The sequence below is a fragment of the Pan troglodytes genome, chromosome 9 (assembly GCF_028858775.2).
Source record: "Pan troglodytes isolate AG18354 chromosome 9, NHGRI_mPanTro3-v2.0_pri, whole genome shotgun sequence".
Classification (NCBI taxonomy): Eukaryota; Metazoa; Chordata; class Mammalia; order Primates; family Hominidae; genus Pan; species Pan troglodytes.
In genome coordinates this window covers 24,696,950-24,713,560 of record NC_072407.2, presented here as the reverse complement: position 1 = coordinate 24,713,560, position 16,611 = coordinate 24,696,950, and the positions used below count along the sequence as shown (strand labels likewise).

The window sequence follows — 16,611 nt, the reverse complement described above, 5'->3', positions numbered from 1 at the left end:
ACTTTGGGTGCAATGACCTCTGAGCAATATGCATATCTGGGGATAGTATGAGATGACGGATGACATGCAAGCCCAGGAAACTTTCTAAAAGGACAGTGGTTGACTGAACATTGGCCTTAAATCTTTACCCCTCTCATATCCACAGCCTTTACTGAGTGGCTTTGCAGTTCCTTCCACTACAATGGGAGTAAACCTCCCCATCTCTTGATTTTGAGGCCAGCCATGTAACTTGTTTTGGCCATTGGGATGTTAGTAACATTATTCAGGCAGCGACTTGAATATGCTTGTGCAGTGGGGTTTGTTCTCGTCTACTTCCACATCATGATAAGAACATGTCCCTGCTGGTCCACTGGTCCAAGGAGACCTAGACATGTGGAGCGGGCAGCCTACCTGAGTTTGAAACCAAGCCCAGCCAAATGCAGCCTAGAAAAGCCAACACAATTTACAGATATGTGAACCAAAATCAATGGTTTGCTTCAAGCCACTGAGTTTGGGGTTATTTGTTATACAAAATTATTATGACAATATTGACCGATGCAGGGACTAAAGACCTTCTATGATGGCATCCTTAAGACGCTCAAATCTCCCAGACTAAGAGCCCTGCAATTAATTGGGCAAGGCTTCAAACACCCAAACAAACTCTGTAGAACTAGCAGAACACCCTAATGGTATCCTTGAATCCCCACCCCCAAATGAGAACACAGTGCCCTCAATCCAGAAAGTATTGTGGAAACAACACTAAACTGAGAGCCAGTTTCAGTCCAGTCTCTTCCCTCTACTAACCCTGTGCCCTTAAGAAAAGCATTCATTTATCAAGCCTCAGTTTCCTCATCCATAAAATAGGAATGTTAATACCTGCCTCCCTGAAGGGATTGCTGAAGCAGAGACTTCAGAACTCTAGTTCTCCATATCAGCGATAACACGGGTGGCTTCATATCTTCTGCTATAGGAAATTTCATGTTTTGGGTTACCGTGTGTAAAAAGATACTGGTACCTGTTACACCAGACTCATGAGGTCTCGGGGAAACTATATTCACACTTCAACAGCTCAATCTGGCACATAGGTGGTGCCCAGCTGGGGGTTGTTTCATCTGTCTTTAATAAGACCACTTCTCCAGACCACTCCAGCTCCCTGGTCCTCAATTCCACTGGAATCATAAAAAAGGTACAGATGGCCCCTTTCCTCCCAGCCCTTCTCCATGCCCAAGACTTAGAAGGGCCTCTCACCCTGGGTTTGCTTGTAAAATCCATATATGAAATGTATATTCGCTCCCCAACTCCCTGCCCACAACTCAAAAGTGAAGGAGCTTCTCTGGCTTTAAGTAAGTGTATTGCTTTTATTATGAAAACACCTCATAAAAACAAAGCCAAAAAAAGAGAAATCAATTAGGCTTCTGGATAGTTTTCTTCTCTGCCTTTAATTGGTCCCCACCAGGATGAAAATGCCTCATGCCCATAGCAGGATGTGTAAAGGATAGCACTTTGCATACTGCCTAGGGAATCAGAAAACCTATTAATAAGGCAGCATTTACATGGGCTGTCTTGAACCTTATGTAGTGTGAGTGTGGTCTCTTAAAAAAAAAAATTTTAATGTTTCTGCTTCTTGTCCAAGCATGGAGCTCCTGCCCTTTCCTAGGAAACTCAATTAAAGTTCTCTACTTTGGACATAACGGCTCTACAAATGGCTGAAACTGGGAATTACAATTAAGCAAGATAAAAAGCTCCTGGGGAAGAAATATTTTAAAAACCTGGAAGGCAGCATGTCAATGTCACAGAGGCACTTGAGGCCTGACTAGGATTCAGAAACTCCACCCTAACAAAGATACCTGCTGCTGCTGCTATTGGCTGCTCCTCACCCCCACCCAGGGAATGCTCGGGCCCACAGCCCACTCAGTTCACCTTTGGGGTCCCAGACATAGGCTTTCCAGCAAATCCTCCTGGGTCTGGCTGACTTTAAATTTACTCCTGCTCATTGTCCATGGTGGAAGCTGTTTTCCTCTGGACCATGCAGACTAAAATAATGCTAGAATGATGCTCCAAGAGCTCATTTAACCACAGAATTTCACAACCACTTAATCAGGTTTGGGCCCCTGGGCACCTACGAAGGTCCTTAATACCCCAAAAGCAATTTTCTTGAAGAATATGCTCTATGCCTGTTCCAAGCTGGCCAGTATTTTCCACGATCCTTGGAGGCTGGGGGCTCATGTTCACAGTTCCATTATTCAATTCATAATTAATGATCCACCTGAGAGTTCCTTCCAAAAGAAAATCTCTTGGCCAGGCGCAGTGGCTCACACCTGTAATCTCAGCACTTTGGGAAGCCGAGGCGGGCAGATCACCTGAGGTCAGGAGTTCGAGACCAGCCTGACCAATATGAAGAAACTCCGTCTCTACTAAAAATACAAAATTAGCTAGGCGTGGTGGTGCATGCCTGTAATCCCAGCTACTCGGGGGGGCTGAGGCAGGAGAATCACTTAAACCCAGGAGGCAGAGGTTGTGGTGAGCCGAGATCATGTCGTTGCACTCCAGCCTGGGCAACAAGAGCAAAACTCCATCTCAAAAAAAAAAAAAAAAAAAAAAAAAAAAAAAAAAAAAAAAAAAAATTCTCTCCTTTCCAGCAGGTGGCAGCAAAAGACATTCACTTGGTCAGTAGGGGCTTTGCAGGTGTAGGTACTCCCTTCACCCTCTGCCCTGGTGACCAAAACAAACTGGAAAGCAATGTGGGAATAATTATTGAGTTTTCAATTATTCACACTGCCAAAGCATTGGTGAAAACTCATAGAGATAGTGTGTTATTACTGCTATTATTGTAGCCTTCTAAATTTTCATTATTAGTGATGTACCTGAAAATCTCTGAATTATTTCTCAACCAGAAATAACAAGAACTGGAGAATGGCACCTCCCGTCTTGACTCCACTTTGCACTCTAAAACAAGTTCTCTGAACAAGGCAGATTTAAGCAGCTCCTCATGACACCTATCATTAGATCTTTTCGTATGCAACTGTGTCTGCACTGCAGTCTTGCTTTAATTAAAATGTGCCTGATATCATCTACTCAGTTCCATTAAAAGCCGGTGATATCTGAGCAGCTCACTAAGTGAACCACATGTTTATTTCATCTAGGACTGTTAACAGCCCAGACAACAATTGTCCCACTTGACAAAGAAACTTTCAACGCAGCTGTTTGGATGCTGATAATCACAAGCCAGCCTTTGTTACCTAAGAAGAGGGTGGATGGATGATGTGGAAATGGTGATTTCTGCACAGAATCAGAGGGCTGCCTCCAGAAAGCTACCGCTTATACCCTCTCAAGCTACAAGATACTTTAAGTGTACAAATTGAGAGGTAATTCCCCCGTCTCTCTGATTCTTCCGATAATGTGTGTAGAAGAAATATGTGGCCTCTAGTGTTCAAATAGTGCCAAGTGACATTGAGAACCCAAGCTCCCTAGGCAACAGCCACAACCAGTGGGTCAGATCCTTCCATGCTTCCCTGCCTTTGCTGAATCTGCTCCCTCTGCCAAAAATGCCTTCCCACTTTGTCCACCTGGAAAACTCCCTAGAAAGCCTTGAAGGCACATCTCAAATCCCTGACCACCACTCCTCCCTAGAATTAATTCAAACTGTCTCTCCTCCACATTTCCTTAATACAAACTTATACTCCTACCTCTCCACACACCCCCCCCCATCAATCTGTAAAATTAAAATGCCTGCCAGTTTCTATCTAGATTCCCAGCTGAGCTTTAAGTTCCTAGAAGTCAAGGACTGTCATTTCCTCTTTGCATAAGAAATCCTGGCACCCAGCAAGACATCGTTTGTTGAATGAATAAAGACATGAATGAATCTTCCCCTACAACGAAATTTTTACAAGATTTAAAGGGGATTGGAAGTGGAAAGAGGGAAAATACCTGTTCTTAAAGATCCCTTCCACAAGCAATGAACCCTGAAACGCGTTCCATTCCGTGATAAGGGTACTTTGGCGACTTCTCAAAGGAGTAATGAGAACAAAGGATTTAGGCATATTCCGTAGTGATGTGCACTTAGGGATGTGAACTCACTAACGGGTTGCCCTCTCCCTACCTAGCTTCTTCCTGTCTGCGGTTCCTCTGTAACATGGCCACGAGCACCAGACTCTCGCGCTCAGAGCCAGTAGCCCACGCTCTGCACTAGTCTTGCCTGTCCTGATCTTCCTGGGGTGCGCGCACTCCTTCAGCGTGTCCTGGTTTTAAAAGACTAACCCATCCGGATGGGCCTGAACTCAAGAAGCAACTATTCTAAGCTAGACTGAGCCTTGGCGTCTCCGCAGCCTGGGAAGCTCGGATAGAGGTAAGGAACGGAATGGGAGGTTTCTTTTGTCCCTGGAGAAATCCATACTCAACATTCTTAACCAGACGAAAGCCGCTGCCTGCTCAGTCCTGGGGAAGTGGGAAGGGCCCTCTGAAAGCTCCTAGACGCTAGATCTTCCAGCGGGTAACTGCCAAAGAGGGGCGCCTGGGCGCAAGCGGAGGGAACTTTTGAGCCAACCAAGTGCAGACGCCCCTTCTTAGCCCTCTCCAGATGAACTTGCTCTTTGGCCTAGAGAGAAGGCCACGCCTCTAGAAAAGGAAATAAGGATGGTAAAGGGGGGAGAATAAAGGGAAAGGGAATGACCACACAGATTCTGGGGTGCAGCGCGTACGGAGGATGGCTGGGTAGGATTGCAAACCTCCGACACTCCCCCTAGTTGACAGGCCCTATTTTTGCCAATTTCCTACATCTCACCCCACCTCACCTCACCCCAGTCTCCCCGCATCTACTACTAGCTCTTTGAAGAAGGCGGCTGCAAACCAGTCTCCGAACCCCAGGGGAATTTTGGGCAAGGGAGCCGGTGGAAGCAGAAGGAAGAAGATGCGCTGAGAGTCCTCCCAACTGCGTCTCCGGAGGCAGAACGAAGTGGGGACTTCAGACAATCAAGCGTCATCCTTGCTCCTCCTCCCCACACCGAACCCCGCGATTATGGCAAGAGAAAACTGGTTTGAGCTTGAGAAAATTTCCCCAGATTGTCTCCACTGCTCTATTTCCCTCAGATAATTGTTCGCCCAGCCCTTGGAAGCAAAGACAGGCGGAGCAGAATACTCCTGGAGTTCTCCTGGGTAGTCAGGAAGGCACAGGAGGAGATTGCGGGATCCCAGGGTTCTCCCGCAGCTCTCTCCCCGCGCCGCACCGCGCCCTCCCGGGCCCCGGCCGCGCCCGCCAGCCGGAAGCGCTCCCTCTGCGGGTGCGACTCCCGCAGCTACCCCTTCCCAGCCTGGCGGGGGTCGGCGAGAGTGGTTTCCACAGCACCTTACAAGTTCGGGAACACGGGGCACGCGGGCCCGCCCTGCTGCGGGTTTCGACTCCCTGGGACGGAAAGCCGGTTACTAGCAGCAAGAGGGTGCGCCCACTCGGCCGCGCTCCTCACTCCTGCGCCCCTGAGGCCGGGTCCCCTGAGAAGGGGCACTCAACGGGAACATCTTCAAGCCCGTGAGTCCCTCTTTTCACCCTGTCACTCCGAGCAGGGCAAAGAGATCCCAGGAACCGGTCCACGCTACCGCCGTTCCCCAGACCAGCGCAAAGCTCGGCTCCAGGTCTCCCCACGCCGCCGTGGGCTGTGGGCACCCCCATTTCCCGGATCCCTCTAACCGCCACAGTCATGCTTACCTGTCCTGGCAGTGCACACACAGAACCACACAACTAAAATCAAATCCATCGGCATCGCTCTCGAGGGTCCCCGCCTAGCAGGGGCCACCGAAGCTAGGTGGAAGCAAATGAGCCTGGATCCTGAGGCGCGCCTGGCTTGGAGCCGCCAAACTTGCTAGCGTGCGGCGGGGGAGGTGGCTCGGCAGCGCCGGGTGCTGCGCTCGGATATGCGCCCGGGAAGACAGCCCCGGCCGCCCCGCCCCCAGCCCGCCCCCCACCACTGGCGCGGCGGCGGCGGCGTGGGGCTCGGGGCCCGGCCCCCGCTGCGGCTGCGTTCGCCTGGGAGCCCGGGCAGGAGCGCGGGGTTTGGCTACTGTGGCTTGTTGCGCTCCCCACTGGGGGCCGATTCCGTTCGCCTCCTTCGCCCGCAGAACTGCGAGGATCTGGACTGCAGGCGCCGCAGCCGCTATCACCCGGAGGACCGAAGTCGGAGTCCCAGGACCTGCGGCCGAAACGAGAGAGCGGGAGGCGCACGGCGCCCCCACGGCTTCACGCGCTCCAGCCCCTCCGAGCCGCAGTCGCCAATGTTGCCCTCTCTACTTCCGCACCGCGGTGGGTGCTGCCGAAGTTGCCACAGTTCATCCCCGCCGAGTCGAAAAGCCGCCGAGCCCTCGCGGGTGGGTATTTTTCCTCGGGGGAACCCAGACCGAGGCGGCGCCACCGAGCGCGCACGGACCCCCTCGGAAAACAATTACTCGGGATTCGCTCTGTCAACTGGGTGGGGAGGGACCTGAGGGGGATGATGGCTGAGTCCCTGCTCACCGCCTGTACCTTCTGTCTCCTCTCTCCTGTTGAACCCCTATGACTGAGTACTCTCTTTGTGGGTGCAGGAAGAGGGCGCTGAGGTGGGGGTGCAGAAAAGGGGTCCTCGAGGCGGAGCGAGCTGTGGTTGGGGTTTGGGAAGTCTATTTGCAAACCTTCTCATTCTGCAGGGCAGATGCTGCCACATAGGGGTAATTCCTAACCATCTTTTTTTCTTTCTTGCGTGATTTTCTTAACGGTATTATCAAAAGCCCACTCTTCTTTCATAGTCACATTTTGGCCCCATGTGCAATTCCTCCGGGACCTCCACCTTCTTTTCCCTCCCCCACCACCACAACATTCTCTGGAGAGACAAGCTGGGCTGGGCTTTGTTTTCTACTTGCCGGCCAGAAGAGAATGGGTCCTCTCCCCTCTATGCGACCCTTTCAGGACCTGACCTTCCCTATGAAGATCCCCCAAATTTGAGACTTCTGTCCCACTTCGTATTTGTCCTACTAACACCTAGGAATGTTATTTATAACTGGATATGTAGAGTCATGAAATCTGAAATGACAGCCTCTGATTTATACCAAATGAACTCCACTTAGTTTGCTCAGTCTTCCCACTCTCTCTGAAGCCCCCGCTCCCCCTCACCACCAGTACCCCTTTGATATTCACAACAGGGATCCCAGAGGAGTCCAAGGAAACCTCAGAACAGCCGTCCCTCGTTTCCTGGAAACCAATTCCAACGTTTCAGAATCCTCTTCACTAACAAGAACGTGCCCTTCTCACTTCTTGCACCCACTTTCACTTCCTATATCCTTAACCCCTACACAACTTTGACCCAGGAGCCCCAGTGAAGTTCACCAAATTAGCGCAGCTTATTAAGAGAGAAGGCTTTACTAGCATGCTCTTCTGGTCTCTGCCCTATTTTTCTGGATATTTCTGTGTGCAAGCCACTGTCCCATTTGGCCCTTTATGTTGTGGTCCTTTGGCAGATGAAAAAGAAAGTGAACAAGCAGGTAAATTCCAGCTCAAGAAGTCTACTGCGCAATCCAGAAGTTGAGCTGAATGATTAAGAGGTAAACTGATGTCAGCTGACTCCAACTCAGATTCGGCTAAGACCCAAAGGAAATCTGTCTGCCTTGACTCTGTATTTTCACTAACAGAGTCCACGTGTTTTTCCTTCCACCTGGAGCGTGTTGCATTTAAAGCTAACATTAAAATCACACATCTTGAAGAGAATAGGATTTCCCAAGTCTTGTTGGGCCTTGTGGACAAGGACACCATACACCATGTTGTATTATAAGAGCCATTTCCTGTCTCTCCTCTGCAGTCTTTAAGTACACCTCAGCAGGAACAGCCTTGAGTTGCTTTGGACTGTTGTTTCCAAGGCGCTTTTATTGATTTCAGAAAGCCCAGAATCCTTAAAAGTACAGTGACCCCAGCAAGGGGAAAAGGTGGTCTGGGTAAGATCTTCAGAGCTCTCTATCTTTAAAGTCTCTGTCTAATTAGCTGGTCCTGTGGGATGGGACTTTTAGCTTGTTCCATTAAAAAATAAAGCAAGACATATGTTCTGTCATAGCTTTGCAGCATAACATCCATTAACAGTAACAAGAGTTAATCTCAACAAGGTCATAAATCTTTTCTAGATAACTAAGTACTGCAATCTCCTCCTATAAGTGCAAACCTTGAGTGGGGATTTTGAGTGTGTAGGCCTGTTAAGCTAAGGTGACCTTCATAGAATGGGCCCAGCAAGTTTCTCTAGTGACAATGAAGGGACACATGGCTATGTATGTACTTGGTGGTGGAATGTTACAGTGAGACCTGTGTTCGGTGGAAGCCACACTGAAACATCTTACCTGATGCCAGATCCCAAGTCCACCCTCCCCTTCAGGATGGCCTACCTCCATGGGTTCTTCAGGAGCCAGTAGTTGTCTTTGATTATCCCTCTGCCTCTTCTTCCTGACCTCTAAATGTTGGAGAGCCCCAGGACTCACTCCTCAACCCTTCCCTTCCCGCCACACTCCCTCCCTATTAAGCTCATCCCACCTCATGGATTTAAATATCTGTGCAGGGATGACTCTCAAATATGCATCTCTATCCCCAGCCTCTATTTTGAACCCCAGGCCTACATCTCTAACTACCTATTAGACATCTTGAATATAATATGGCCACATCATCAAAATTAAAAACATTTGCACTTCAAAGTACACCATCAATGAAGTAAAAAAAAACAACCGATGAAATGAAAAAGTATCTTTGCAAGACATATCTGATTGGAACTTGTATCTACTAAAAAACTATTACAACTAGATAATACAAGACAATAAAAGGTCCAATTTGCAAATAGGCAAAAGATCTGAATAGATATTACTCCAAAGTATATATACAAGCGGCCAATAAAGACATGAGAAGATGTTCGACATCATTAGCCATCTGGGAAATGCAAGTCAAAACTACAGTGAGATATCACTTCACATCCACTAGGACGGCTAGAATAAAATAGATAATAAATGTTGGTGAGGATGTGCAGAAATTGGAACTCATATACTGCTAGTTAGAATGTAAAGTGTTCTTTAAACAGTTAAACATAGAGTTGCTGTACAGCAACTCTATCCCTAATATCTACACAAGGTAAATGAAAACATATGTCCATATACTAACTTGTACATAAATGTTTAGAGCATTATTCAAAATAGCCAAAAAGTAGGAACAACCTAAATGTCCATTGACAAATAAGTGGATAAATAAAATGTGGTATGCCTATATAATAGAATATTATTCAGCAATAAAAAGACATGAAGCATTGACACATACTACAACATTGACCTTGAAAACCTCACACTAAGTGAAAAAAAGCCTGTCACAAAGAACCATATATTATACAATTTCATTTCTATGAAAAGTCAGGAATAGGCAAATCTATAGAGACAAAACATCTGATTAGTGGTTGTCTAGGGCTTGGGGTTAGGGAGGTAGGATTAGGGGGTAATGGCTCAAAAGTGTAGGGGCTATTTTTGAGGTAATGAAAAGGCTCTAAATTTGATTGTGGTGATGGATGTAAAACTCTCACATATATTCACAATATAGTAAAAACCATTGAATTGTATACTTTAAATGGGTGGATTGTATGGTATGTGAATTATATCTCAAGCTGTTTTTTTAAATATTTTAATGATCATGACAAAAATTTGTAATATGGCCAAATAAGGACTTTTGACTTTTCCCTTCTCTTAAATTTCCACTGCTGACTTCTAAGGACATGGCATGAGCCTTCACCAAGTGCTCCAGCTACATAACCCAGGGTCATCCTTGACTTGCTTGCCCTTAGCCCCCACACACAAGGCATCAAGCCCTGTCAGTATACCTTAAAGAAAAATCCCCAGTCAAATTTCTCTTCTCACCAGGTCTCCTCCCACCTTCCTCCAACCCATCATTATCTCTCCCATAGGCTACAGCTATAGACTCTCAATGCTTCTCTCTGCCTCCATTCTTGCCCCGTATAATTCAGTCACCTCCACCTTCAGCAGTCTTAGTCTGTGTTTTGTAACATGTATCATATCACACTCCCTTGCTCAAAACTCCTCCTGGAGTTTTCCATCATATTTTAGTAAAATCCAAACATCTTATATCACCCCTGCTTCTCCTCCCAGGTCCCTCTCTCCCCATTCTCCCCCTAACTCACTCCAGTGTTTCTTGTTCCTTAAACATTCCAAGTTCATACCATCCTCATGATCTTTGCACTTGCTGTCCCCTCTACCTGGAAGGTTCACTTTTAACTGACTCAAATCTCGTCTCAATGTCAGCTCTTTGAGGAGACCTTGCCTAAAGAAGCTTCTCACTTTACTCCCAACATTCTCTGCCTCCTTACCCTGCTTTATTTTTTAGAGTGCTTGTTATTGCCTAAAATAATATGATTTATATGTTTACTTATTCGTTCTGTCCCCCCCACACACACAATATAATGCAAGCTCCACAAGAATAGGAATTTTGTCTTTCTTGTTCACCAACGTATATTTCCACCTAGAACAGTGCCTAGCACATTTTAGGAGCTCATTAAATGTTGTTGAATGAATGAATCAATGCATGTTCTGCCAGGAAGCAGCATGGAGAATGAACTCTTCTCATTGGCTGTCAGCATGGCAACAGTCAGAAGGCCTTGTCTCTCTGTCCCCCAGAGTTGCTCCACTGCTGACTCTATGTGGGGCAGCAGATCCCATAGAGGAAGAGTAAGAAGGACTCCTTTTTAGTATCCAAACTAAACGTGCAAGCTAAAAGCAGTTCCAAGCATGAGAAACCCTCTATTATATTTACTGCCTTATGAGTTCCCCTCCTGAAGCCACTCTTCTTTGTCCAAACAGCCTTTCAACTATCTTCACAACTACCTTCACATTGTGGACACATAATAAGTTTATACAACTTATTATAAACATAATAAGTTTATACAACTTATTATAAACATAATAAGTTTATAAAACAAGAGGAAATGAGAAAGTAGCACTGTGACAGATTGGATTCTATACCTTCCCTCTGCTCTAAAGAATAAGTTGAAGTCCTAACCCCTGGTACCTGTGAATGTGAGCTTATTTGGAAATTGGGTTTTTGTAGATGTAATAACTTAAGATGTGGTCGTTAGTATAGGCCCTAATGCAGTGTAACTGATATCCTTATAAGAGAAAAATACCATGGGAAGACAGAGACACAGGGAGAATGCCATGTGACCATGGATGCAGAGATTATAGTGTTGTAGTAGCTGTGCTATGGTTTGACTATTTGTCCCCTGCAAAAATTATGTTGAAGTTTAACTCCCATGTGGCAGTATTGAAAGAGCCTCTAAGAGGTGATCAGATCATGAGGGCAGAAATTAATGGGTTAATGGGTTAATGGATTAATGGATTATCATGGGAGGGGAACTGGTGGCTTTACAAGAAGAGGAAGAAGGACCTGAGTGAACATGTTAGCATGCTCAACCCCCTCACCATGACGTCCTGTGCCACTCTATTCTAGAGTCCCCACTAGCAAGAAGGTTCTCACCAGATGCAGACCCTCGACCTGGGACCTTTCCATCTCCACAACTGTAAGAAATAGATATTTTTTCTTTAAAAATTATGCAGTTTCAGGTATTCTGTTAAAAGCAACAGAAGGCCAGGCACTGTGGCTCACGCCTGTAATGCCAGCACTTTGGGAGGCTGAGGCGGGCAGATTGCCTGAGCTCAGGAGTTCACAACCAGCCTGGGCAACATGGTGAAACCCCATCACTACTAAAATACAAAAAATTAGCCGGCCATGGCAGCATGTGCCTGTAGTCCCAGTTACTTGGGAGGCTGAGGTAGGAGAATTGCTTGAACCCGGGAGGTGGAGGTTACAGTGAGCCACTGCACTCCAGCCTGGGCAACAGAGTGAGACTCCATCTCAAAAAAAAAAAAAAAAAAAAGAAAATGAAGACAAGCTACAAGCCAAGGGGTGTCTTCCGGAGGCTGGAAGAGGCAAGGAAGGATTATCCCCTGAAGACTTGTCCTGCCAACCCTTGATTTCAGATTTCTAATCTCCAGAACTGTGAGAGATTAAATTTCTGTTGTCTTACATCTTTCAGTTTGTAGAGCTTTGTTATGGCAGCAGTAGGAAACTAATACAAGTGCCAATTTGCTGCCAGAGTCAAGGAAAGTGCAAAAGCACCCAAGTTTCCCTCACAAACCTAACAGCCTCAATACTCTCTGCAACTGTGCAGGCCTGACTTGGGTGGATATTTTCATTTCCTGAAATGCACATGCACTTATAAAAAGAGGCTGAATGAATGTATTTATATGTGAACCTCTGTTTCTATATGGATATATAAACTCTATATGAAAACTTCCTTCTCTAATTACCACAGTCCACTTCAATGATATCCAAATTAGAGGGATCCATATTTTGCTAAATTAACTAGTGTCCTCGTCTCATATCTTCAAACATGTTTTAGAGCAAAGCTGGGTATAGATCTGTAGGAAAATAGGTAGAAAAGTATATAGACATATAGATAAAGGCATCTCATGATTCTTTGGATGAAACCATTCTAATCCATAACATCAATAATCTTGGAAAAGTTTCAAGTTTCTGATGACAAGAAACAAGGTGTGCTCATATCTAGGCTTTATTAAATGTTGAGTAATCACATGTCCATTCCAATAGACCATTAAAAATTTGGCACACTATCTTCAAAGAGGCCCTAGAAACAGTCTCCACCCCCGCCCTGGCCAGAATGGTATTGGCTACATTTCTTAAGTGTAACTATGAGTGGTTACTGCTGTAAGTACTGTCCAAGGATTAACCCATTTATTCTGCAAAACAACCCAGTTAGGTGGGTAGCATTATTATACCTATCTTACAAATGTGGAAAGTGAGCCATTGACCAAGTAAGTCGCTAAGTGAGACTCAAACCCAGGCCATATGAACTTTACTGTTTCTCCTGGGATGAAGCCTGTGAAGTCAGTTTCATAACAGCCCAATTCCCTGCCTGAGTTCTGAACCAATTGAGAAATAAGATAACAGCTAGCAGGAAGCTAAAACATCACTTTTATTAACGTAGAGACAATGCTGGAAGAGTGTAGCCTATGTGAAAGCCAAAACAGACTGGCCTTCTGCCTTCCCTGCAGGCTGGACCTTGCCACAGCCATCTGCTCCCACTGATCTGGATGAAAAGAGAAAGCTAAGGAGACCCCATTGAGAAACGAGGACCAATGGCTGGCACCTTCCTCCACAAGGGATGGGAGAATAGGGAGTGGGTTAAAAGGCCAAGAGTGTTTATTTTATTTGCTATATCAGTAAAGATTCTATCTGGCTTCATATAACAGGAAAACTCCCAAACGATAGTAACTTAAATAACTTAGGTCTTTAATACTCTCTTCAGTAAAAGAATTCTAGAGTTGGAGAGTCCACCATCCCTAGAATGTAGTTCTTGTCCTCATGGTTCAATATAGCTGCTGGTGCTCCAGCCATTACAGCCACATTCCAGGCAGCAAAATATGGAAGAGAATGAAGAGAAGAAGAGCATGCCTAGGAGTCCCATGTATTATTTCCATATATATTTGGGCAGAACCTAGTCACAGGGCCACTCCATACGTATCTGTTAGCTATTGCTACATAACAACCACAAAATTTCCATGTCATACAACACATATCTGCAGGTTGGCTAGGGTTCAGTTCATCCATGCTGGTCTCAGACAGGCAGTTCTGCTTCAGGTTACAGTGGCTGAGCTGATGCCATTTCTCACTGCACGTCTGTGTTTCAGTTGAGTGACTGTCCCATGTGCCTTTCATCTTCCTTGGGTTGATGAAAGAAAGCCACATCTTTCAACAGGGCTAGCCACATCTGTTCCTCATGGCCCAAAGAGACACCAAAGAGCAGATAGAAATAGGTGAGGCCTCTTAAGGTCTAGACTCAAAATTGGCACACTGCCACGTCTGTTCACACGCTATTAGCCAAAGCATAGATGCATTACCAAGCCCCAAGTCAAGGGCAAGAAGTACAATCCACCCACGATGAGGACACAGCAAGGGTGTGGTTCACAGGGGGCGGGGGCAGGGCATAAAGAAGTGAAGCCAGGTCAATCTACCATACTTTGCAGCAAGGGAACCAGGAAACATCATGCTTTGGCTGGGTGACGACAAGCCTGGCTAAAGTCAGAGATGTTACTAAAAAAGGGAAGAATAGAAATTCAAAGGCAATTAGCAGTTTCTCCCCTACACTCCCTCACATTGTACCAACTTTATAAAATATCAGTACTGGCCTAGTGTAAGTTCTCTGTCATTCTTGCCCTCACCTCAAGGCTATGTATAGAAATAAACACTCACAAGAAGGCCAAAAAAAAAAAAAGGTTCACAGTGAGATTGTCATGGGCCTGTGCTTACCAGCGCTCTCCACTTTTGAGTAGGTGAGACAGAGTGATTTTTTTAAAATATGTTTTATCTCAAAGCCCTAATCCCGGAAAGATCGAATTCATGCAACCTTAGCAGGTAAGACCCAAACTTGTCTCTGTGCATCTTTCCTGAACACCGGCAGTGAGTGCCACATGATGGAGATGGCCGGAAGCCTGGAGGCAAATCATACAAGTAAATATACCACATAATTGCAGAATGCCTCTGCCTCTGTTTCCTGATTGAAAGGAGGAGGCAAGAGGAATCAAGTTATGGAATAAAAATACCTGGGCTATCCTGAGGCCCCTGAGCCCACGTCCAAGACCCCACATACCCCAGCATCCCCCCTGGACTCCCAGACTTCGCCATGATCCAGCAAATCACATGACAAATCCTGGGAGAAGAGTCACCAGTGAGAGTGGAGTACCAGACTGGTGACTCTTCTTCTGAAAATAAAAAATTAACTCTTAAGTTTCTGCTATTTCTCCTTATCCCCAATTAAGGAAAAACATATTTAGAAGGGTTATAAAAACATAATAGAGGATTTCTAACTGAAATTCCATGGTACCTGGGATCTGCTTTGAACTACTCTAAGGAAACAGAGTTTCAGGGTGGGGAGACGAATCATGAAATAAACTTGGACATGAGTTGGTAATTGTTGAAAGTGTGTGATGTGGACATAGGAGTTCATTGTTCTGTTCTCTCCAACTTTATGTATACCTGAAATTTTTCAAGATAAAAAGTTAAACACACACACACACACACACACACACACACAATGATCAAAGGAATCTCAGGAAAGAGATAGAAGATAATGAGTCAGCACCAAGCTCTGATCCCACAGAATGCACTTCTTGCCCTTTCAGGAGCACTGTTGCTGGGAAGATAAGACATTACACTGAGTTTAGTGTTCACGGCACTGTGCACCTGCCAAAGTACAGTTTTAAGGCCAGTCCTGAATGTATTATATGGAGCTCTTATTATCATAGACTTTTCCCAGCCTGGAGCTTGACTGCAGGCTGGACACCTGTGCACTTGGTGTGGATTTCAGCATCAGCTTGTGAGGGCATTTCTTTCCCAGTGAGGATAGCCTAGATCATCTCTGTAGCCTTCCAACACTGAAGCTGAAGATGGAGGCAGAGCATGAGTATGTTGTGCTCATTTGAGGAGGACAGAGTCAAGCCTCTGGGTTGACCTGATCAGACAGCAGAGAACATGACACCGAACCCTGGGGCCCCATCTCTGAGTAAGGAACATGAGGGCTCCACCCACTCAAAAGGAGAGAAATGGCATTTCTTTGTTTTTTAGAAATAGGTTTTCCTTCTGCTATAATTTGAGTTCCCTAAGATTTGAGACCTTTTTATTCCATTTTGCCTGGGGCCTAGCACAATGCAGGAACTACATAAAATGTTTGCTAAATTGAAATATAGTTGAAGACTGACAAAATGATCATGAAAACACACACAATGTTTTAACTTGTCCAGTCTTTCTGTTCAGATCTCAGATCTACTCAGATTCTCTTTTTCTTTCCTCTTTCTCCTACTCCAATCTCTCTCTCTCCCCCCATGAGGGTGATTAATAATTCAGCAAACAATAGTGTATTCTGATGGTTAAAAATATAATAACTTAATTGATATTTGTTTCTGCAGCAGCACAGTATCTCGTTTTCCCAGGACGGCAGTTTTCCATGGCTGTTTCAGGTTTTGCACAACAAAATTGATCAATCTGGGGGATACCTATAAGGCTGTTTATTAAGAAATAAAGATGATGGGTAATGGCTTTGCAAGAGACACAATACTATACTCATGTTTTAAACACTGACATTTATTTAGGGTTTTGTGAACTCATACATTATTAGGGTAAATTCTAATTTATATCAGTACATAATAGGCAAATATATAATACAATAAATTGCATTTTTATACATAAATACAAAATTTGAGGTAGGGCCTCAAGAATAATGACTTCTTAAATGAATAATGTGCAGTATATAATATGTAATCTATAAGATATATAGATAGATATATATATATGATGCATCATTTGTAACATAATATATTTTCTTCATGTATAGTTAATGGAAAAATATAAGGACCTGATTAGGGAACATATGTTTATTCATGGGCAACAGTACCCACAAAAGATGCCTGCATTTAGGACATTAGCCAAGTACACAATGTAAGAATTAACCTATTCCTTTACAGGTCCATAATAAAGTGCAAAAACCACGAACAAATGAGAGACAAAACAGTTTTTAG

General features: G+C 45.1%; 1 protein-coding gene across 2 annotated transcripts in view; it reads right to left on the bottom strand.

The window, feature by feature from the left end:
* NELL1 (neural EGFL like 1) overlaps positions 1 to 5,930 on the bottom strand; it is a 910,206-nt gene extending 904,276 nt beyond the window's left edge. The window contains exon 1 of one of the 2 annotated variants that reach the window (XM_016920567.4): positions 5,678 to 5,930. In XM_016920567.4, coding sequence (XP_016776056.3) covers positions 5,678 to 5,732 — 55 coding nt within the window. In that variant the 5' untranslated portion in view covers positions 5,733 to 5,930. The remainder of the gene's footprint in view (positions 1 to 5,677) is intronic. The other variant, XM_016920568.4, reaches the window with a different exon arrangement.
* Between the last annotated feature and the right edge of the window lie 10,681 nt (positions 5,931 to 16,611).